Raw genomic sequence first — 18,201 nt, forward strand, 5'->3', positions numbered from 1 at the left:
TTTGGAATGGTTGCAATGTTTGCAGCATTACTTGAATTTCATCCTTATAATCAGAATCAGTTATGCCTATTTGAACTATTATTCCTTTAGAATTTACATAGCTTTAGAAGCTATGTCTTCCCATTAACAGACTTTCGGTCCCTGACGGCAATGGCCCATAAATTCCTATTTTAACTTTTTGAACTCCTAAAGCTGTAGATAGCATAACATTTTATTTAGAGGGAATATCTAAGGTTGCTCTATCACTGGTGGCATCAAGGGAATCATTGACTGTGCTACAGCATTGTTGTAACCATTGCTGACAGGAAAGGTTTGATGATTCCCTGTATTATCTGTCATTGGGCCCCAGGATGGGCCCAACTGGAAGTTCCCTAGAGGAGTCAAAAGAGTGCTCTCCTTATGATACTTTGATCAGCACCTATTAGCCTAGTGTTTTCCTTTTTGGCATCTTGGACAGTCGTTGGAAGGTGAAGATTTGCCTGAAAGGTCAGGTTTCTGCTTGGCTTGATTCCCTGTTTTTGATTTTCCTGCCCTACATTCCTTTTTCCTATGGCTGATCTTTCCACATCCAAAACATTTACTAGTTTTTGGAGCAAATGGGCCAGTCTCTTTTAATGCAGCTGCAAGTAATTTGTCCTTAAAAGTTTCTGATTCAATATGCTAACCGGCTTTTTTATACGCTCATTTAAAGTGGTGCCTTGAGTTTTTGATGGCCTTATGATCATTTTTGCATTCTGAATTTTTTTGTCTTTTTCTTTTTTTATTGGTACCGGGGATTGAACTCATGACTGCACACTTACAAGGCAGGTGCTTATGCCACTGAGCTAAATCCCTAGCCCCTGAATTCTGAATTAACACAGTCAAAGAACAACATTTGCAATAGCAGGTCCCTCTAATCTGGTTGAAATACTGTTTTTTGGAGTACTTCTTTTAATGTAACTATAAATTCTACATAAGTTTCATTAGCACTTAGAATTATGTTGACCTCTGATGGAACTGTGTGACCAGTGAGGGCAATCTTTTCCCATGCCTTTAAACAATATATCCTTGTCTGAACAATAGCAGCATCATATTATAGCTGCTGATTTATTCCAAACTAATCCCCAGAACCAGTGAGTTGATCATCAGAAAAAGAGACTAGAGGGTTAGCATGCTTGTTGCATCAGGCAGTCAATTCTACACCTTTCCAAAAAGTTTTACATTGAAGAAATTCAAGGGAACCAAGAACCATTTGCCCAATTATTTTCCAGTCTCGGGGAATCAAACATTCAGACTGAGCCAATCCCAAAACTAACCCAAAAGTTTAAGGAGAGTTTATACCATAAGATACATAAACTTGTTTTAATTCCTTGATAGTTTTAAAAGGTAATGGATTATGTTCAAATTTAATGTAACCTTGGGGATTTTGCTGATCTCCTGACACTTGGGTAATAGTGACTGGATACATAACAAAAGCTTGACAAGCATCTAATTTACCTTGGTCATTGGCAAAGATTTTAACTGTCATGTGAGATGGATCTAGAAAAGGTCTAAATTTATCATGTATTGAGGTTGATGGTGCCACAAGATAGGCCTAGGACACTAAAGGAAGTGCTGGAGGAAAGTCAGATTCTACTGGCTTGTCAGTGGTAAGGTAGGTTTCAAAGTAGTGGAAAGGTTTCTAGAAGAATCATGTCTCCCTTCATCCTCTGTAATTGGTCCCTGATCCTGAAGTAGTAAAGTCTCCTCAGGAAAACTATTATTCGATTCAGAATTGGAATTGTCATTGCCCTTAGCATTTCTCCCATCCAGTGAAATCTGTTCTGATTCAAGCTGCATAGGTTTTAAATATGGAGGCCTTGTTTTTGTCTTCGTCATAGTCCAGGAAGTTTATATTTGTAATCCCATGGAAACCTTATTGGAATCCTGGTGAATTAATTTTAGACTACAATCTCCAATGCAACCCAAGTGAGAATAAAGATACTAAGACATATTTATAGTTAAGGGAAGCCAAGGGATCCTGAGTCTAGTACAGATGAGGGTTCATGGGACAAAGGCCTCGATCCAGGGCCTAACCAGGATTTCATTAATTCATGAAGAAGGGAGTAGTTAAGAGGATGAGAAACTGTAAGAATGGTGGGAATTATGTGAGTTGAGTTAATTAGGAGGCCAGAAAGCACCTCTGCAATATGTAGAGAGGGTCTGCAGAAAGATTACTCTGTATAACACAATTAAGTAGCATTTAATGTTTAAGGGGTGGTTTCTCAGTTTGATGTATAAACTTTTTTTGCCTTGGGAAGCCATAACTACTTATCTCAAGGCTTGTCTTACTTTTTTACTTGTTGCTGAGACAAGATACCTGAAGCCCAAGTTGGGAAAGGAAAGGTTTATTTCTTACACTTTTTGGAGGTTTCAATACGTACTCAGTTGGCTCCAATGCAGGTGGGCATGGCAGGGCTGCAGTTCATGGCGGCTGCAAACAGCAAGCAGGAACCAGGAAAGAGCAAGACACACCTTCTTCCTGTCATTACATCACATCCTGGCTCCACCCCTATGTGGGTGTAACACCAACACCATCAATCCAAGCACTAGACAATAAACCATCACAAATGCACAATGTAAACTCATGAGGCCTGGGGGCCACAGACATAAGCCATGACATTCCACCCCTGTCCCCCAGGACTCATGTACATTTAGTCCATCTCCAAAAGTTGCCAAAAGACATTTAGTCCACCTCCAAGAGTTGCCAAAGTCCTAACAGTTTCATCATTGCTAAAAAGTCCAAGTCCCATGTCTCCTATATGATCTATGGCAAACTGTTAATTGTAACCCCTATACAAATGAAACAAGGTTAAACATTTCTGAAATGCAAAGGCACAAGATAAACATTACCATTCCAAAAATTACAAACAGGGGAACAGAAAGCATTGGAAACAAAGCAAGTCCAACATCCAGCAGGGCAAACATTAAGTCCTAGAGCCATGCTCAGCATCTGAAACAATCTGGTTGCAAGCTCCAAAAGGCTTGGGTGATTCCACTTGCATGGCACTTCCAGGGATTTCAGCTCCCATAGCTTTTCTCTTAAATCCTCTCTGCTCGCTTTTTGCAGCTTTCCTTGTATCATCTACTTTCCTGGCTTTTCCAAACTTCTGGGGTCAGAACTGCACCTTTGGCTTCACCCTTGCATTTTCACAAATAGCCCTCTGAGGGGCACACTGTTTGGCCTCCCAGGCCTTTTGCAATCGAGGTGGAAACCGTTTTACCCTCAGAATTCATGCATTTTCCTTGCACCTAAAATCAGTGCTTTGTGGATGCTGCCAAGGTCTGCTGCCAGCTGAAGCAGTAGCCAGGCTTTTCTCTCTCTTGGCTGTAGGGATCAGTTGCCTGGATCACAGGGCTCTGTTTACCTGATTGTGAGGCAAAGCTTCTCTATGTTGCTGCCATTCTGGAACCTTATGTGGCCTCTGTTGCCATTCTGGAATCTCATGTGTCCTCTGTCACCATTCTGGAATCTGGTGCTCTGCAGTTTTCTCCTCTGAGCAAATTCTTTTACCTTTGCAGTGAGGCTGGAAAGAGTGGGGACCCGCTCCCTGGGATGCCCCAGGGCCATCTTTCTTATCTCTCTGTTTCCCCTCAACAATCAAAATCTCAACTCTGTCTTCACAATCCACAGCCTTCCTGGAATTTTCCTTCTGGCCAAACTCACAGCATTGTAAATTATCCTGCTGGGCTCTTTGCTCTTGATTTGCAATGTGAAGCTGGCTAAAAGCCCCCAACAATAGCCATGCCACAGCCTCAAGGTTCAATTGCTTTTAAATTTCTTTTTCAAGATTAATCAGTCCATTGCCCTTTGTCTCAGTCTCAGGCAAAGTCTCTGGGCAGGAGCAAAATACAGACAAACTTTCTGCCAAGCCATAAAATACATCATGGGGAGTCCAACAACCAATGCAGTCCTTCTTCCCAGCAGAAACCTCCCAAGCCTGATCTTTACCATCAGGCTATCAGCCTTCTAGTCTCCTGAGCTCTGACCAGTATCTCTTCTATAGAACAGCCTAAGCTGCCCCAGCTCTATGCAGACAGGTGACATGTCCAAACCTTTCCAAATTCTGCCCACAAGCCATTTCTAAAGCCTCTCAAGAAACATAGGTATAGTCACAGCAAACAACCCCACTCTCAGTACCAAATTCTGTTGTAGTCACTTTTTACTCATCATAGAGACAAATTACCTGAAGCCCAAGGTTGGGAAAGGAAAGGTTTATTTCTTACAGTTTTTGGAGGTTTCAATCCGTACTCAGTTGGCTCCAAAGCAGGTGGGCATGGCTGGGCCGCAGTTCATAGCAGTTACAAACAGCAAGCAGGAACCAGGAAAGAGCAAGACACACCTTCTTCCTGCCATTACATCACATCCTGGCTCCAGCCCTTTGTAGGTGGAGCACTGACACCATTAATCCAAGCACTAGACAATGAACCATCACAAATGCACAATGCAAACTCATGAGGCCTGGGGGCCACAGACATAAACCATACACGTCTCAAACCCAGTAATAGCCCTGGGGCTGTGTGGCTCTGCCATCCTGCTCACCTAACCACTTAGAGGGAAACACTAAGGCTGGGAAAAAGTCACTGTTGCCTGGTTCAAAGATTACACAATAGCACCTCAGCTCGATCTACTTACATTGCATAGAGCCAATTGAAGGGAAAAGAAAATAGTTTAGCCAGCTCTGTTCATATCAGAACATGGAGACAGGACCAGGTTTAGCTAAAGTGGAGGAAATTGCTCTTTATTTAAGGAGAGCTGTCCAGATGATCCTCTACACTAAAGCCAAAGCTATTAAATTACACAAAGACCAACCATGTAAAGGAATATAATTCCTTTGCTCATAAGCACATTTCAAAGCTTTCATAACCAATCTCCATTGTTTTAAATTTAGAACATTATGTCCCTTAGGTTCAAACCAATAATAATGTTTTCTTATTAAGGGAAACAATTTAGTGAAAGATTGTGGTTTCACTTTAAACTCCCAAGTTCTTCAACAAAGTTTTTAGAACCTAAATATATTCTTGTTGAGACAGAGAATTTCCTATTATAAATGTGATGCAAAAATCCCAGACACCAGGCTTACTTACCTGTTCACTCTTCTCAGGTTCCACTAGCCACTGAAATCCTTTCCTGAAATTTTGAAGACTACTTTTGTTCTCAGGTCACTATTCAGGTGCCAAAATATTGGTTTTTGTGAGAAGACAGGTTCCCAAAACAAGGCGCAACAGATGAAAAGAAAACGAGAGAGACAAAGTTATGGGATGGGGTGGGGTGGCCAACAAACTCTAGGGCTGAAGCCCTGATTAAACAGAAGCAGATGTTCGACAGGGAAAGTCCAGATGAGTGATAACTTAATTGTTTATCCCAGGGATGTCTCTGGCTGTGTGTAGTCTTCATGTTTACTATTCTTTGGACACATTTTAACAAGGCATCTCATGCTGTCTCAGCGGCATTTCACTGAGACTCAAGGTACTGCATTGATTACCTTAAACACAATGCATTTGTAAGGCTTCCTCCAGAACAAACAATCAGATGGCCTAGGATAGCACTAAGTCTCTGGGGTGACCAAAGGTTAAAGTACTTTAAATCAATCTGTTATTCACATTCAACATCTTTAACCATTGTTTTAAATTTAGAGCATTATGTCTAAATTTAAAACAATGATTTTATGCAAATCAAATCAAAACAATTTTGAGAGTCTCTCTTACCCCAGTCAGAATGGCTGTCACGAAAACAGGAAAAACAATGAATACTGGTAAGAATGAGAAGAGGAAAAGGAACGAATTTACATTGTTGGTGGAAATGTAAAGTAGCACAATGCTATGGAAATCAGTATGGAGATTCCATTTAACACAGACATACCTCTGCTGGGTCTATTCCTGAAAGAACAAAAGATGCTATACTGTAGTGAGACATGCATACCTGTGTTTCTAGGAGTGTAATTCACAATAGCTAAGCTCAGAAAACAACCTGGATGCCTGTGAGCAGATGCATAAGTAAAGAAAATATGGTATACATGCACAACAGAGCATCATTCAGCCATAGGAAACAATGAAATCTTGTCACTTAGAGGAACACTGATGCAACTTGAGAAAATCATGCTGAGTGAAATAAAGCACTCAGAAAGCTAAATATTGCATATGTTTCTCTTATATGAGAAACCTAAAATATAAATAAATAAATAAATAAAGGAGAGTTGATAGAAAACTGGAAGGCAGACTCTTGGTGACAGGGTAGGGATTGGGGGAGGGAAGGGTAAAGGGATTGCAAATGGTCAAGATATGTTATATGCATGTGCCAATTACCCCAAATAAACCACTATTCTATACTATACATATGCACTAAAAAGAAACAGAAAAGAGTTCAACAACGATAACAATAACAAAGAGCTATTAAGTTAGAAAAGCAAGAATATTATCAAAGGTCAGAGAGAAAAATTATAAAAATTTAAAATTATTTTGCATTTATAAGGCTTCATAAATATCTTGAAGTTCTCACTACATGTTAAAGAAACTAAAAATTGAAGTGATGCATTCATTAGATGCAGAATTTTTAAATAAGAATTTAATTTTTATTAATTAAATTTATTTATTCATTTATTTATTGTGGTACCGGGGATAGCAACAAGAGCTTGCACAGAAATACCTATCCAGCTCTCTCTTTTTTGTTTTGATCTTTTTTGAGACAGGGTTTCACTATGTAGTTTAGGCTGGCCTAGAACTTATTTTGTAGCCCAGGCTGGCCTTGAACTTGCAGTGATCTTCTTGTCTCAGCCTCCCAAGTGCTGAAATTACAGGCATGTGCCACCATGCATGGCCTCTTTTTTAAAAAAAATTTTATTTAAAGAAAGACTAAACAAAACAGAAAACGGGTAGAAATAATACATAATTTCAAACAAAAAAATAAACAGTAAGAAATCACTAGTTGATGATTACAGATCGTTCTCTTACAAATAGTTATTCAAGATACTAACGTGGAGCATAAAAAGTGGGGATTCAAACAGTGAGACTGCAAGCAGTTCTGTTCAACTATCCAACAAAAACTTAGAAATATGGTTATCAATCCTATACACTTAAACATACATGCAGTTATCCATATCTTCAATTATGTTGAGATTGAACAAACCCAAGCAGGCTAATATCACTCTGAACAAATAATAATACCATTGCTGGGTTTCATATTACGACACTCCAGGATCAACACTGGGTACCTTAGTACCTCTTTTTCTTCAAAGTATTTGTTCATTTCATCATGTGTCATAAGATCAGTTCTCATAAACTGTTTATAGATTCTACACATGCATGAGTCTTAACATGTATTTCTATCCTTTCTATATTAGAGGGAGAAACAAAACAAAGCAAGACAAAACAAAACATATTTCTATAAACACAAACAAAAAAGACATATAAGACCATTGTACAAGGAGTTCTACCATAGTTCCTGTGTTGTTTCTTGTTACCTTCAATAGAATTGGCTATATCATCAGACATAGTATAATTGAATATATTAGTACATAACAGTGTTAATAAAAACACAACTTTATATATAGTATAAAACTTCAAAAGCAGGCAGTTATCAAACCAGAATGTGTAGAGACTTGTCATCTTCAATGTAGTTGCCTATACTCTCAGACTTGGTACTATCAATCATATCAGTTTTGAATAAAATCTGTCGATACCAAACAGCATTCAAACAAACCCAATTTAACTAAGATCAGTCATGATAAAACAGTATAAGTTATACAGGGCTCCAGATTAAGATAACAGGAAATTAAAGATGATTACTATGCTATATCCTTTTTGGATAGCTGTCTGTGCCCTCAAATCTAATGCAAGTAGACAAACTGGGACAGAATAAAATCTAAATTAAAAAAAAAAAGAATAAAATCTGTCTAAGCAGAGTGGTGCGAGTAATGTGGGTTTTAAACCCTGATACACTATTAACAATATCTTCTGCCATCTTTTTTATGACTCTCCCTCCCCTTTCACTTCCCTAGGGTACACTGTGCATTTTTGGGTCTCACCAAGACCCTTGGTTTTAAATTGGGTGAGGGATGGAAGACAACCTGCTATTTACCTAAGTGGTTCCAAACCTTCTCTCTCCTGGACTTGATCTCTAATTGTATTCCTTTACCTATTAAAGCTTGTCTTTCCAACCTCTCCACAAATACTAGTCTAGTTGCCCCTATTACTCTCTGGTTCTCTGTCACATAGAGCATTGTTTTCTCACATTTGATTTTCAGTCCATGTACTCTTTTTCATGTTAATTGTATTTCCTATAAATAGCATCTCAGTGGACTCTGCCTCCTGATCTACTCCACCTGTGGTTCTTTTTTTTTTTTTTTAAATTTAGTGTATCAAGGCCATCTATATTAGAAGTCATAACCAACCTTCTCTGCTCTTTTTTTGGCATCTGTTGTCTGCTTATCTTCTTCACTTTGTTTTCTGCTCCATTTATTGCAGCTTCTCTGCCACTGTTCCTGGAATCCTAGTACTTTTTTCTCTTTCTAGAATGCCCTGCAGTATTCTCTGTAGAGTTGGATTTGTGGTTCCGAATTCCCCAAGTTCCTTTGTCTTGGAAGCATCTTGTTTCTCCATTAATTTTTAGAGACAGATTTTCAGGGTATATCAATCTGGGCTGGAGGTTATTTTTTTTTTCAGGGCTGGGAATATTTCGCTCCAGGCTCTTCTTGACTTGATGGTTTGTGTGGAGAAGAGCACTCAGATGGCTCAGGATTAAAAGTGAGAGTGCTTGAGAGTGAATGGGGTTAATGAAGTCAAAGCTATGAGCCAGAGATCATATCTTGTATATTTAACATTCTTTAGCCAACCTGACAAGTATGGGTCCACCTACTTGGAACATGAAGTATAATTGAAGCAGGGATTCAGCAAATGGGGGCTTCCTTAGGAACAGAGGCATGAAAACCCTTTTATGACTATAAAAGCCCCCAGAAGGCTTTCTGTCCTCCAGGAAGAATGAAAGGGTTCATGGAGGAGACCAGGCAGGGCAGTGCTTCCCATGACTCCCTTTGCCCGTGGGTTACTCATGCATGCAGGCCTGCGGTGAAACAGCCGAAGGAAGGAACACAGAGAGTCCACTGTGGTCAAGAAATATGAAAATAATTAATGTCAGTTGTAATTCATGTTAATTACTCTTCTTCAACCTTGGGATAATAGGCCTACCTCTCTGGCTTCTTTTGGTCCATTAAATGTTTAATCCCAGGGGGCTCCTACAATTCTGAGAAACAGAGCAGCCAGTGAATGCTCATGTCTCCAGAAAGTGCTGCCGACTGTCTTCAGTTCCTCAATTTCATATATGGGGTCCTGGCTTTTTGTCGGAGGTACTTAAAGCTGGGTAACAAAATTTTATGGAGGAGGAGGATTCATCATTTTTGCCAAGAGAGTCACAACATATGAGAGTTGTTTCCAGTGTGGATGGAAGTTGAGTAATTTCAAAGCAAGGGAAGAATCAAGGACCTATCATTTGCATGCTCGCGTTTAGCAAATTGTGTTTCTCTGGAACCATAAATTTCACTGCTGCTGCCCGTGAAGGGCATTAAAGCGGGATCACCTCCGATTGTGGTCACTTTCCTGGCAAAGAAAAAAGGTTGAGGCGGATGCTCTAGGGAAAAGCTGCTGTCCCAAGGTCGCGAGGCACAGGGTCTGCAGAGGCGCGGAACCGCCGGCGGAGGACCGGAGCCGCAAGTCCCCCGCGCGGTGGGACGCACCCACTACGCCTGACTAGCGCCTACCCTGAGTCTGGGCTGCTGGGCTCAGCGCTCGGCGCGCAGCTGTCAATCAAAATCATCGACCCGCCTCGTCCGGAGCTCGGCCAATCGTAGTCGGGGGTCGGGGGTGAGGCGACGCGGCGGTTAGGGAAGCAGTGGCCTGGCGGCCTGGCATTGCGGCCGCGGGCGGGGTGTTTGCATCCCGCCCGAGAGCAGAAGGCAGGTGGTGGGGTGTGAAGGTGAGTGTGGAGCTACGGGCTGTGTGAGGGCACCCGGCTGGCCCCGTCGCCAGAGCGACCCCTGGCTGGCTCCTCGCGCGCGCGTGGGCTGCGGAGCCCTCCTTCGAGCTTGGGCCCGAGTCCCCGGCCGGACGCAGGAGGCCTGCGGCTTCGGGGGTCCGAGCTGAGGGCGTCAGTGTTGCCTGGGCCGGGCCGCGCCAAGGCGGAGGCAGGCAGTGCTGGAGCCCCTGGTGCCGCAGCTTGGGACAGAAGGAGCCCGAGCCCTGGCCCTGGGAGGGCGGGGTTGGGCTGAGCATCTACAGCCTCGGCTTCCGGGACGTGCGACCCCGGGCTGTTCGGGACCCCTGTGCCGTGCCGCCCCTTCTCCGTCTTGGGACTCTTGGTTGTGCCGCCCGTGTAGCCCTGTCTGCGGGCTCCGCGCTACTCCGGGCGCCCGCCGCCTCTTGACTGCACGGATCTACTTAGCCGGTTTTGGCACATCAGATTCAGGTCGTATGGGGAGAAACGAGTGTGACTTTGCAAGGTACGATGCGGAAACGCTGGCTCGGTGCGCATCCTCCTTCACTGAAGACTGGTGGGATGGTGGTGCCAAGAGGGTTCTCGAGTTATGCAACATCTAGAGGAAATTGTAGTTTTATTTATGTCACTTTTCACTATTTACTCTAAAATATTGTTGTTAATGACCTGGAGATAAAGAATCACACTGCTCTGATGCCCCACACCCTCCCTGCTACTAACTACCTTTTGGAACTTCAGGGTGGGTTTTGAGTTGGCAGGACTCCCAGACCCTAATAATTAATTGATTCCAGTCTGTGGAGTCAGCATCATACTATTGCTTTACAGTGTTTGGGTTGTGCTTTCCTTTGTGTTTAGTATCTTGTTTCTGTGTCTGTTATCCTCACAGTCTCTCTGAGGTTGATAAAGTGCTGTTATTTACTACTGGGAAAGGAAGGGGGAGGATAGGTTACTGAAGTGGGGGTGATGTCTCTCTTGCCCGAAAATTGGGTTGTCCTGAGATGACATTCAAAACTCTTTGCAGAAAGGCCATTCTTTATTAACAACACTCTTGGCCATAGTAAACTAGTGATTCGCCTACTCGATGGTATATTATAATTACCTAGTGACCTTTAAAAAATTGTTTCTTGCTGGGCATGGTGGCTTATGCCTGTAATCCCAGCACTCGGGAGGCCAAGACAGGAGGAGCGTTGCGAGTTCGAGACCAGCCTGGGCTACAAAGTGAGCTTAAGGCCTGCCTGAACTGCATAGAGAGACCCTGTCTCAAAAAGACCAAAAAAAAAAAAAAAAAAAAATTGTTTCTTAAGCCTATTCTCACATGATTTAATTTGTCAGGAGGTCCCTTAAACACTGGTATTTTTTAAATGCTTCTACAGTGGTCGTTAATGTACATGCAGGTTTGAGAACTGTGATCCATCAACATGCCCTATTTTTTCTTATAGCACTTTGTCCTATATATGACGTATTTAAGTAAATTTATTATTTCTTCAAATGCTACTGTACTCTCCTTCAGTGATTGAGGCTTGCTGTGTAAGAAGGGCAAGAGAAGGTCTAGGTGAGTCAGCACTTTGGGCATTGAGGTGGGATACATGAAAGTGGAATCTGGAAATGAGTCTGGCATATTACTTTTTTTAACTTCATTTTCCTTCAAGGATTGACTCTTACGTGTTTGACTCATTCTTGTTCTGGTCTTGGATGGGTGTAGGTGTAGATCTTACTCTGTTAATTCTGGAGATCTCACTCAGTACTTTGTGAAATACATCTGTTCTTTGAAAAGCTTGAAACACAATCATTTATGCTTGGTTGCATTCCATCCATGTAAATCTGTATTTTTGACTCTTATGTAGGGGAGTGCATATTTTGAGTTAAATTTCAGATACTTCCTCTGATGAGTACAACTGCAACTATGGGGATAACAGGTTAAAATATTTAGAAAGCAGTCTCAGAAGTGGAAGGTGTATAGGTGTCCTGTGGTGTATTAATCGTGAATGGGGTTGATAAAGGAGCTGGTCTCAAATGAGTCTTTGTTTTACAGTTAATTCAGATGTTTCATTTGTGATGTTGACATCTGTAATTTCTGGTAATCTAAGCAACTACTTTATAGTCTTCTTGTGAGATAAGAGTAGGTAATCAAGTACCTAATGAAGTAAAGAGTTGTTGCTATAAGCCATTGGATTCTGTGTATCTTGGACATGGAAGAAGTCCTAATCAAAATTTGGCAGAACAATCCCAACAACTGGGCTTCTCCTGTAGACCATCCATGAATTTTACTTTCTCTTTGTTCTTAAAAAGGCATGAGTAAGTGGTATTCTGACACCAAGTCAAAGAAGACTTGAAAATAAGACTGTGCAAGCTTAGCTTCCTTGAACTGTGTATTTTGTTTAAACTTATTGTAATACAGATACTTCTTGTTTTCTGTAGTAGTGAGAGGATGGATCATTGCACCACATGATTAAGTAATCTTTAAGAAATGTATTTTTTGGAGCTTTTAGCTTTGTTTTACAGTTAAATGTCATATTGCCAATAAAGTTTTTACCTTCAGCAAAGGTCTGGCAGTGATTTCCCAGATCAAAGTTAATGTATTGGTTAACCATCCTGTTTTGTATTAGTAAGAAAAATAAATGTCTCCATTACCCTTCCACAACATTGTACTTAAGTGTGTGCATAACACTCTGCCTATAAAATTGTATTCTTATTTTCTAATAGGTTTTCCTTTACTTCCTCTATATAATATTTAGTATCGTTAACGTTCTAATCCTGTGTTTATTTCTGTTGCAGCAGGAAGAATGATATAAAAGTCAAAAAGCTTCAGTGTGTGGTACAGATATGGCAAGAAGAGATCATGGGCTGTTGATCTGGTCATGATCACTTCAGTTCAGAATTTAATGCTGGAAGAAAAGTTATTTTAAACTGTTACATTCTTTCCAATAAGTATCTCTCCGTGGGAAATTTTGGAAAAAGGTAAATTACACTGAAGTATATATTTTAGTTTTTGTTTGATCTGAAAATATTTTTCTAGAATTCCTGTCCAGCACTAGTATCTTTGATTCTAAGGTGAGTTGAGATACCAAGTGAAGTGAATTTCCTACTCCCCTTTCAACTAGTTTTCATGTGATAATGTCTAGGTTTTATATTTGCAGGAAAAACAGAAACCTCTACAGGTTTTTTTTTTTTAACTTAAAATTTTTCATTTTAACTTGAATTGTTTTTCTTTATATTTAGTGCCTTGTTTTTCTTTATGGCTGAAGTTTAGCTTTTACTTATAGAAATTACCTTTTTTCTTTAAATTTTTATTTTTTGGCAAAAAATTAAAACATGGATAAAGAAGAAAATAGAACCTTCTCAGCGTTATTTTTAATATATCTTTTAAAAAGATCTATCTAGCATACCTCAAACGGTGTCTGCTTTGGTACACAAGTTGATCTCTCAAATGTCAGTGCTCTGCTTGCTTAAAGCAGGAGATCGGGGCTTTTCCTTGCATAATTAAGGGCAAAAAAAGTCTCTAGCTCTGAGGGACTTTTTGCATTGCCAGCTATAGCCCTCTATAGTTCCTTTAGTTGTGAATCTGCTGCCCTTTGTCCTCCTTCTGTGTCACTGACCACCTCTGTGCTGCTGCTGGCCTCCTGAACCACACTGACACTCTCTACATTGGTGGCATCCACACAACCCACAGACCATGTACACCTGTCCATGGTGCAGCTAACTTCCTCTGTTTTATCATCTTTGGTGAAAAAAACCGCTGACCATTAGGGAAAGCTGTGATTTTTAATGGCCAATTCTTGGAGAGGATTTTTTTTTTAGCAGAAAATTTGGGATACTGGTGACAGAGTTATTCTCTATTTTACAGTGATTTCCTTCTTAGCATTTAATCATTTCAGGGTGGGTGTGTGCCTTGCTATTGGAGAGGGATATGGTTGAGGGGGTAATAAGGTGTTTTTCATAGTGCGTGACATCCATCCTTTCTGCCCTCCCTATTTGTCCCTGCCTCTTCCCTCCCCTCTGGATCAAGTAGGGGCCTCTAGCATGTTGCTTTTCCACTGATCCACATGTCTAGCCTTTATTCCTCTTTAAGAAGGGAACCTTTGTCTAGTGCGAGTATAAACTTCTCAAGGGAATTTCTGGTTCTTGGTACAGTACATGATATTATAGAGAGAACTTTTGTAATTATTTGTTACATAGATTGTTGAGCTAATGTATGCCATGTAATGTATGCAAGTTATTTAGTACTGTGAGGAAATTAAAAGCCTGATGTATTATCGTTTTTTCCTTTTGGATACATATTTTCTGTTTTTTTTTTTTTTTTTTGTCTTTTTCATTTTTATCGGTACCAGGGATTGAACTCACGACCGCCTGCTTGCAAGGCAGGTGCTTATGCCACTGAGCTAAATCCCCAGCCCCTATTTTCTGTTTTTTTAAAAAAATGTAGTCATAATTGTTATAGCCTACCTGGGAGACAAGGAATACAAATAGAGATCAGTTAAGAAGTGAAAATAGTTCTCTGGGAATTTTGAGTTTAGAGAACTTGTGAATAGCTCAATCTTATCTCCTTTCTGAATCTTGAGTTAAGGAAGGATTCTTATAAGAAGAGAATGGTAGGGGCTGGGGATTTAGCTCAGTGGCATAAGCACCTGCCTTGCAAGCAGGCAGTCCCGAGTTCATACCCGGTACCAATAAAAAGGAAAAAGACAAAAAAAAAAAAAAAAAGAAGAGAATGGTAGACAGAGGGAGTGAGAGAATAGGAGGCCTGCTGGTTCACAAAACACAAAGCTGAAGGGAGCAGCTGAGATACTCTGTGTCATGATTACATACCCTTTCCACTTTTACCTCTACACTCTACTCTCCATGGGAGCAAAATACTAATAACTTCTCTGCTTGTGTCAGTGGAGAAAGTATTTCAATTTGTTACATAAGAGAACAGTTAGGAATGGCAGACACTGAAGTCCTTTGTCTTTAACATGTGTGATAAAGGAGTTGGTATCCTGTTGCCTACTCCCCAAATATAACTCTTGTCTCCTAAATCTTCAGCAGAGCTATCATTTCTTCCTGATCCTTTTTATTTACTTAGTGGGAGACTGAGAATCATATGTGTAATGGAAGAGCCAAGAACACAAGGGTGTTTTTTATTTCTGCCATAAGAGTAAGGTGGTGCTTGTTTTATTTCCAGAGTGTTGGGGTGATTTGCACAATATTCCAGAGCTCCACATACAGTACAAAGTTTTCTCTTGATATTTTAAAAATATCATTAATGGGGCTGGGGATTTAGCTCAGCGGCATAAGCGTCTGCCTTGCAAGCAGGCAATCGTGAGTTCGATCCCCGGTACCGATAAAAAGGAAAAAGACAAAAAAAAAAAAAATTAATATAGTAATGTTATATAATTTGAATTTTAAGGAAAAGGAAGTGACTTTATTTAATTAGATTTCTGTTGAAGTTTACTTTTATTTTGGAATTTTTGAGTGTGAAAATATTCTTCTTAGTTCTCGAAAAGTTAACATTATTTACATAGCCTGGGGCTGGGAAAGGAAGCTAATTGTGGGGAAGTGGAGTATTACTGTGTTCTGGCTGTTTGCTTTCTCTGTGACTTAGCTGTTACAAAGCTCAGGAAGAGAATATGTGTTTTTCCTTTGCTTTTACTATACCCTTGTCTGCTGCAGTTGGTGATGTTCTCCTATTTTTCCTCTTTGAAGGAATTTGTAAAAGAAGAATTTGCTTTTTCAATAAACCACAGTTGCTCCTCTACCCAAAGAACTCTTAAGGCTGCTAGAAGGACAGAAGCAAGTGAAACTGAAAGCTCACCTGCATCTCAGAGAAAGACATGGAGCTTTGAGGAGTGAAGGTAGTATGATGTCGGCCATGGGTGGTCAGGACACAGCCAGACAATGTGGATCAGTTTCTTCAAAGTACGGCTTTTCTGCTGTCTGCTTGCAGTGTTGATGGTGGTGGTGCTTGTCATCAATGTGACTCAGGTAGAGGTGAGTGCTCAATACATTCCATTTGTGAATAGTTTGGCTCACAAACAAAAGTGCTTGATAAAATTTGTTTTTGTTTGCAGACTCTACATTGGGTGACAAACACAACCGCAGCAATCTCTCCTGCACAAACATAAATGTGGCTATCTTTTCCAAAATCATGGAACAAATTAAGTTTGTGAAGTGAGATATATATATATATATATGTGTTTTTCCAGTACTAGGGATTAAACTTATGCTCTTCACACTGATATGTCCCAGCCCTTTAAAAATTTTTTTTTTTAAAAAAGTTTTGAGATTGGATGTTGCTAAGTTACTCAGTTGCTTAGGCTGGCCTTGAACCTGTGACCCTCCTGCCTCAGCCTCCCAGATTGCAGGGATTATATGTTCATATCACCACACTTGGCACAGTTCTTCTTTTCATTTATTCAGTAAGAATTTGAGTGTTCGTAGTGCTCACATATTGTGCTCATTACTGGGTATCCAGGTGACAAAGAAGACAGATACGATTTTTGTACTTATGGAGTTCATATTTGGAGTGTGCATGGGTGAAAAAATACAAATTGTGTATCTCTTATCTGAAGTACCTCAGACCAGAAGTGTTTCAGATTTTGTAGGTTTTTGTTGTACTTTATAAAGAAAAGAGGCATATTTAGATTGTGACATTAAAGGTTTTTGGTTTTGGAATTTTGTGTAGACTTTACCAGTTGGGCATCCCTAATCTGAAAATCTGAGAATAAGAACTCTGAAACCTAAACATTCAAAAAGTTTGAGATTTCAGACCATGTTGGATCTCAGTTCAGGGATGCTTATCCCTTAATAAGTAATAGTCACAATCATATAGTATAGCATACTGATAAAAGAAATTATGAAAAGTGCTGTACAGAAAGGAAGGGAGTTAGGGTTACAATGAGGAGAGAAAAGCTTCTTTAAGAGCAGACCTTTTAGGTGACGTCTGACAAAAAGCTAGCGTATTTCAAAGAAGTTGATAAGTCTGGAAGACTGTATTGCACTCACGGACAGAAACCTTACTACTGAATCTCTCAGTGCTTGACACTAGCAAGATGCATAGTAATGTTTCTCCCCTTTCTACGCTCTCCCATGACTTGTATATCTTAAAAATTTTTGGAGTAGTTTCTGCTGTTCTTTTTGTTTGTTGGTTTGTGGTGCTTCTTAGATTATAAGTCTAACTTGATGACATTTCTTTGCATATTGTATTTTATTAGCACAAGTTGCTCTAAAAGCTAAGCCACAGGGTTTAAAAAAATTTCTCCTACGGGAATTCACTTTGTGTTTTTTTTTTTTTTTTACTGAAATATCTAATCTCACTATGAAAAGAGCACATAGAATCCTACAGATTTATTTCTATCAATCTGTAATAAAAATTGATAGATACTTGAAGACTGTGAAGTGGCTTTGTTCAAGATTTCCTATTGCATATGGCTTTAAAGTATTAAAAAGAGTTCTTCTTTTCTTTGCTTAACCTGCTCTTACACGTGTTGCTGCAGATAAGATGGTGCTGGTTTGCACTGTTGGATTCTGCCTGGAAGCTGTGAGCAATGGATCCAGGTGTTATAGAATCATTCTTTGTTTCTCTAAGATAGACATAACATATACTTTACCATTTTAACCATTTGTAAGTATACAATTTAATGAAGTGGTATATTTGCATTATGTGTAACTACTACCACCTTCTGTCTCCCAGAATTTTTTTATTTTTCTAGACTTAAACTTTGTACCTAATAAACAGTAATCATCCAGTGCTTCATACATTTAGTTACTGGTGCCTACTGTTCTATTTTCCATCTCTATGGATTTGATGACTATAGGTGCTGCATAGAAATGGAATCCTATGGCATTGGGCTTTTTTGTTGTAGCTCTTTTTATGTTAGCATAATGCCTGCAAGGTATATCCATGTTGTAGCATGCGGCAGAATGGCCTTAAGGTTATGTAATGCTTCTGTCTAAACACAGAGAAAAAGAAATATTATTTATTCCTTAAAAAGGAAGTAATAAACTGGAAGTGGTGATATACACCTGTAATCTCAGCAATCAAGAGGCTGAGGCAGGAGGATCCTTGCAAGTTTGAGACCAGCCTGGGCTACAAAGTGAGCTTGAGACCAGCCTGAACTGCATAGTGAGAGTCTGTCTCAAAAAAAAAAAAAAATGAAGTTTTTATCCATGCTTTAATATATATATGTACATAACATATTTTATTAATTTATTCATCTATC

General features: G+C 39.9%; 1 protein-coding gene across 4 annotated transcripts in view; it reads left to right on the forward strand.

Annotated features, from left to right (window-relative positions):
- The first annotated feature begins 9,828 nt into the window (after positions 1–9,828).
- Nxpe3 (neurexophilin and PC-esterase domain family member 3) overlaps positions 9,829–18,201 on the forward strand; it is a 62,940-nt gene continuing 54,567 nt past the window's right edge. For 2 of the 4 annotated variants that reach the window (XM_003469284.5, XM_063224889.1), the window contains exons 1-3: positions 9,829–9,985; positions 12,779–12,961; positions 15,686–15,970. In XM_003469284.5, the coding sequence (XP_003469332.1) occupies positions 15,878–15,970 (93 nt within the window). In that variant the 5' untranslated portion in view covers positions 9,829–9,985; positions 12,779–12,961; positions 15,686–15,877. Of the gene's footprint in view, positions 9,986–10,349; positions 10,509–12,778; positions 12,962–15,685; positions 15,971–18,201 lie in introns of those variants that run through there. The other 2 variants (XM_063224888.1, XM_023564858.2) reach the window with 2 other exon arrangements.

The sequence above is a fragment of the Cavia porcellus genome, unplaced genomic scaffold (assembly GCF_034190915.1).
Source record: "Cavia porcellus strain 051 isolate PalLab524CR breed Dunkin Hartley unplaced genomic scaffold, mCavPor4.1 scaffold_15, whole genome shotgun sequence".
Taxonomy (NCBI): domain Eukaryota; kingdom Metazoa; phylum Chordata; class Mammalia; order Rodentia; family Caviidae; genus Cavia; species Cavia porcellus.